This window comes from Rutidosis leptorrhynchoides, chromosome 6 (genome assembly GCF_046630445.1).
Source record: "Rutidosis leptorrhynchoides isolate AG116_Rl617_1_P2 chromosome 6, CSIRO_AGI_Rlap_v1, whole genome shotgun sequence".
In the NCBI taxonomy this organism is placed as follows: Eukaryota; Viridiplantae; Streptophyta; class Magnoliopsida; order Asterales; family Asteraceae; genus Rutidosis; species Rutidosis leptorrhynchoides.
The window spans coordinates 63212321-63218779 of NC_092338.1; the positions used below are offsets into that span (position 1 = coordinate 63212321).

The window sequence follows — 6459 nt, forward strand, 5'->3', positions numbered from 1 at the left end:
TGTCCTTTATCAACTAGAATTGTACACAGATGGTTTTTAAAAAAATACAATAATTTAGGGGGTGAAATAAAATTAAACAAATCTGCGCTCAAATCAGCCAAACCGAATCATAACTTGACCCGTTCGTTGTGACCCGAATAACTTTTCCCGCTTTTTCCACCGATGCCTTTACCATCTCTTCTGCTACTGTACCCTCTAAATACCCATTTTGCTGTGGCTCTACTTTTTCTCTAGAACTACATAATGGCGACTATAAGTCTCACCGATTACGAACGCAAACGCCTCGAAAACATCAAACGCAATGAAGAGTTGCTCGCTTCACTCAACATCAAATCGAAACTTTCTGATCTATCCGCCTCCTTCAAACGCCACAGGTTCATTTCTTCCATTTTATGATGTACAATTAGTTATGCGTATGTGTATGTAAATAATACATTTTTAAGTAATTGTGTGGGTTAGTATCTATGCTGATTTTGTTAATAATGTTGATGGTGATTGAACAGAGTAGAGGCTAGCTCATATAAAATTAGTTCAGATAAGAAATTGGAATCTGAAACCCCAATCGTTATCCGTAAATCGCTTAGAATTCAAGGAAAAGCTCCAGAGTCACGAGGGTTAAAAGATGATTTTAAGGATAACCCTAAGAATTCAAAAACCCTAAAATCACAAATTATTCCTAATAAGTCCCCTCGTGAATTGGGACCGATTTCTATGAGGGATTTTAGTACTTGTTCTGTTTCTGATGAATTACTAGTAAATAAGATTTTGAGTGTTTGTAAGAAATCACAATTCAAAGAAGAAGATGATAATGGTGATTGTGTGAAGAAGTCTAGGGTTAGGGCTTCTAACTATTTGGATTCGATGCAATTGGCACCAGAGAACATTGCTCGTGTTGTTCCAGACAGAATATCGAGTGTTAAGTTCTTTCCATCAGAAGATATGAGAATGGTTGTAGCAGGCAACATATATGGAGATGTTGGCTTTTGGAATGTTGATTCTGATAATGAGGATGGTGATGGGATTTACACGTATCATCCTCACTCTGCACCCGTTTCATCAATTGTGATTCGACCATTTTCGTTGAACAAGGTACTTTATATATGACTTCTTCGATCAAAAATCTTTTCCTTTTAAGTAATCTTTATACTTGATAATCATACATGGGTAACATGTGACTGGAACATTGTCCTGTGCTAAAAACCTTAAAGGGCGGTCCTTTAGCTTAAAGGGAACATACATACATACATACATACATATATATATATATATATATATATATATATATATATATATATATATATATATATATATATATATATATATATATATATATATATATATATATGGTAGGATCAAGAGGGAAGTAACCATTCGGGGGGAAGCAAAAACTTTTTTTTTTTTTTTTTCGTTTTTTGAAAAAACTTTGTTCACGAACATTATAGATGAGATGAAAATATGAACATTTAGTAGAGACACTTTGTGATAAATATTTTTATTTTGGCGGAAAAACGCTCGAAACCCTAAACCCAAACCCTAAACTCTAAATCGGGCTAAATTTTACTTCACAAAACATGAAAAAAAAAAACGTTCATATTCTTCACGAACAATATTATCTTGAATGTTATTTTTGTCGATCGTTTTCCCGCCTAAATAATAACATTCATCACGAAGTGTCTCTTCTAAATGTTCATATTTTCGTGTGATCTTGATGCCGGAAAATTTTTTTTTCAAAAAAAACGAAAAAAAATTTTTTTTTTGCTTCCCCCGCTTCCCCCGCTTCCCCCCGATTGGTTACTTCCCCATTGATCCTGCCCCTATATATATATATATATATATATATATATATATATATATATATATATATATATATATATATATATATATAACACATATATATAACACATATATATATAACACACATATATTAATATATAACACACATACATATGTACATACATATACGTGATCGAGCCTATTTCTAACCATATAGATTCAAAGATAGATTCGAGTGCAAAATAGAGATGATTGGTGTTGTTTTTATGTTTTAAGGACCCTATAATTATCCTTTGGAGATCTTCATCTTCAGACGAATAACTACATGTCCCAAACATAATGATCCATGTGATCATGTGTTCATACATTCATACATTCATATTCCTTGAAAGCATACTACCTTCAATGTAATAGGGCTTTTCCTAAGTGGTAGCAACTAACTCTCCAATAAGTTATGACACTCCTATCTATAGTGTTCATGATTCTGGAACAGTGCGCTCATTTCTTGTGCGCATACTTGAGACCCTTATAGTGTTTATGAAGTTTTTTTTTTCAAAGTTTAGCCCTATTTAGGGTTTAGTGTTTTGGGTTTAGTCCCAAAACTTAAAGCCCTAAACCCCAAACTCTAAACCGTTGTGTTAAAAAATCAATCAAAACCCTAAACCCTAATTTTTAAACTCTAATACCTGTTTAGTGGGGTAACGGGCCCCCAGTAATTGTTATGTAGCTCCACCCCTGTATATATGTATCTATGTATATGTATGTATCTATGTAATATATATGTATATGTATATGTATATGTATATGCATATGCATATGCATATGCATATGCATATGAATATGCATATGCATATTGCATATTGCATATTGCATATTGCATATTGCATATGTACATGTATAGGGGAAGGATCCAGCGCTAAGGAGCTTTTTTGGGATAAGGGGATAAGTGATTTTGTGATTTTTATATCTTTAATTCTATAGCTCCGATTTAAAAAAAAAAAAAAATTACTGGTATCTATTTTCATTGTGTAGATTCAGGAAAAAAATATATATATATTTTAATTGGAGCGTTAAGATGCATCTGATGCATGTTATCCGCTGTTTGATGCATGTTAACTGCTTTTCATGCATCAGATGCATCTTAACAAAAAACAAAGAAAAAATGACTTTTGATTAAAAAAAAAAAACAGTGTTTAGGGTTTAGCAATTAGGGTTTAGGGTTTAGAAATTAGGGTTTTAGAACGAGTTTTTAATACGAACGGTTTAGAGTTTAGGGGTTAGGGTCTAGGGTTTAGGGTTGAGGGTTGAGGGTTTACGGAGTAAACCCGAAAACCCTAAACCCTAAACTCTAAATCGGGCTAAATCCTAAAAAAAAACTCAAAAACCTCAAAACACGTTAACATGCATAAGATGCATTTTAAGCTCCTGTTGAAAAGAAAAAAAAATTATGACACAATGTCAGTAGATCACGGATTTTTATTTTTTATTTTTAATTTGGAGCTCTAATGTAAAAGATATAAAAATCTCATTTTACTTATCCCCTGATCCCAAAAAAGTCACTTATCCCTTGATCTCTCCCATATATATATATATATATATATATATATATATATATATATATATATATATATATATATATATATATATATATATATATATATATAGGGTGAGGATCCATGGAGAACCAAAGGTAGTAGAGAACCCATGGAACCATCGACTAACCTTTCATACTTGCGTGCAGATTGACTTTTTTTTGCATTTTTTTTTTTGCAGATTGACTTTTTTTTCTGTGCAGTTTTTTTTGTGCAGATTAAGTCAATCTGCGTGCAGATTGACTTTTTTTTGCAGTTTTTTTTTTTTGTGCAGATTGACTTTTTTTTTTGTGCAGATTGACTTTTTTTCATAAAAAAAAAAAATCCGTAAAGTTTTTTTTTCCGATTTTTTTTTCAAAATTTAGCCCGATTTAGAGTTTAGGGTTTAGGGTTTAGTGTTTTGGGTTTAGTCCCTAAACCCAAAACCCTAAACCCTAAGCCCTAAACCCTAAACTCTAAACCGTTCGTGTTAAAAACTCAATCTAAACCCTAAACCCTAATTTATAAACCCTAATTTCTAAACCCTAATTTTAAACCCTAATTTATGTTTATGAACGATTTGATGCGATAGGACGAAAATACCCTTACTAATATGAGTGAAATAAGTGAAATAACATAGTGCTAAGAAAGAGGCTCGGCATGGAAGTGAAATAAGTGAAATAACATGGTGCTATGGGTTCTCTCCTATGTCAAGTTCTCTCTAGATCCTTTCAATATATATATATATATATATATCTATGTATATGTATGTATGTTTTAACACTGAGCCGTGTAAATGTAATTCAATGCAGATTTTTACTTGCTGTTATGATGGTCGAGTTCGGTCATTAGATATTGAAAAGGAGACATTTGGTCTACCATATACCACTGAGCATGAAATCTCTTCGATGTCTCAACGATGTGATGATGTGAACTCCTTATATCTTGGAGAGGGTCGCGGAGTAGTTCGTGTTTGTGATGAGAGGTCTGGGAAATTATCATTTTCAGGGGACTTACATAAAGAGAGTATTAATACGATTGATTTTAATTCAAACAACTTTAATATGATGGTTACAAGTTCAACCGATCATACTGCCTGCATTTGGGATTTGAGAAAACTTGGTAAGTGTAAGCCTGAACCTCTTAAGATGATTACTCGAAAGAGGCCTGTATATTCAGCCTATTTTTCTCCTTCAGGAAGCCTTCTTACTACAACAAGGTACAATACATTTTTTATTTTTTTTTTGAAGTTTATATATATTTGGGTTTGATGATAATTAAGTTAATACTTACCTGAACTGTTTCAACCTTGAAATGTTTTTATTTAGTGTGGATGATAAGGTTGGAGTGCTAAGCGGTGCAAATTATGACGATGATTTCATGATAAACCATAAAATTAAATCAGCAGGGCTTTCTACATTAAAGTAAGTTTTTTCATATTATCATTTAACCAAGTTTTGTATAGTTTTGGCCTTTTGGGCACTTCTGAAAGTATAAAGGCGTTATTCTTACGACTTCGTGGCATTTTAAAAGAAGAGATTAAGCTAATACCGTGGTTCACCTCAATAACCTAAATGAGTTTATTAAGCTAGTATGAGGCTCTGGCTTAGAATGCGTTTAATTTTTTCCATTTTTTTTTTGTTTCTCATTGTCAAATGTATATTGAAGTTATAGTAGGAGTTAGTAGTTACTGATTTTATTTCTCTCTTTTTTTTTTGGTTGCGTGGTAGCATTTGAGTGATTTATTCTCGTATAATACTCTAATAATAATTGTGGTCTGTTTTTTTTGGAAACCAGAGGTGTATGGGGGTGGGATGATTCTTATATCTTTATTGGAAACTTGAAAAGGGGAGTTGATGTTATTTCTATTGAGAAAAAGAGAATTGTAACTACTCTTGAGAGTCAACACATGTCTGCAAATCCATATCGTTTTGATGCTCATCCCTTGAAGCCCGGGGTGCTTGCAGGGGCAACAAGTGGGGGCCAGGTCTATGTTTGGAGTTCATAGCAGTAAACTGACGTGTCATTGCGGATTGCATGTAGTGAGCAAAAGGCTGTAAAATGCATAAAAGCTGTGTATTTTCTTGAATTCCTCGGAAAACATTTGGTGAATGTTATTTTTCTGAATCTTATTGGTTCAGTATTTTGCTACCTGTGAACAAACATGTACCCTTTCGCCTTGTAATGTTAATTAAAGTCCCATGCTCATCTTTTCTAATGTCTTAAAACTATTGAGATTGGTACCATTGAAAACTCAAATGCTCGTTCAATGTTCATCTTAGCATACGTTTGACTATGCCTGGCAAACACGTCAGTTTGGGTAACGGGTCAACATAGTTTTTGGTTGAAATGGGTCATGGGTCAAACGGGTCTGTTAGGTAACTGTTCGAAACGGGACATGGGTCAAATGGGTTGGATAATTTTCCAACCATTTGCGTTTCAATTTCACATTTCAGTTTCGCGTTTAAATTTAAATGATATAAACATGATGCTCTCATAAATGTTTGTTGTATGAAACTTATTATGATCTCTGTGCTCGACCGTGTGATCCATTTGCAAGACCCATTACGCATATATCTATTTATTTAGCTTTAGGAATTGATATCCATTGGACATGTTCTTTTATACTTTGTATAGGACACAATAGTTTAGAGTGAAACCCATTAGATCTTTTTTTTTTATTTTTTTTTTTAAGGTTTTTAGTTTACATTTTGAGGCTTTTTTGAAAACCCATTGACCCTAAAGCTTGACCTAATTGATCTTGATCTGAGAGTCTGAGTCTCAATTGCTAGGTATACGTTTGACAATTCACTGTTACTAAAGTTAACCCCAATCAAGGCTTTGTTGAAGTACTTTAATAGTAATGTATTAGCTTGATTTAGTGAACTTTGATCACTCTATTGTCTGATTGTGTTTTCCAAAATTATTGCAAGTGATGTTTTGGTTTGAAACTTGGATCATGGTTTTATGTATGTTATTGATGTTGTGATAGAATTCAAATATGTTATTTACTTTTTGAAGAGAGTTCGAAAGTTCTATATGTTTTGTTTTATATGTTTGTTATCATGTATCCTGGATGCCATCATTTGCAAGTCTGCAACTTGATTAAATGTAG

General features: G+C 32.8%; 1 protein-coding gene across 1 annotated transcript; it reads left to right on the plus strand.

Moving 5' to 3' along the window:
- The first annotated feature begins 243 nt into the window (after positions 1 to 243).
- LOC139851315 (uncharacterized) lies at positions 244 to 5433 on the plus strand. The gene is made up of 5 exons (XM_071840331.1): positions 244 to 374; positions 504 to 1089; positions 4157 to 4563; positions 4673 to 4768; positions 5142 to 5433. Exons 1-5 carry the CDS (start codon positions 244 to 246, stop codon positions 5350 to 5352), a joined length of 1431 nt encoding a protein of 476 aa, XP_071696432.1. The 3' UTR covers positions 5353 to 5433.
- Positions 5434 to 6459: the final 1026 nt, after the last annotated feature.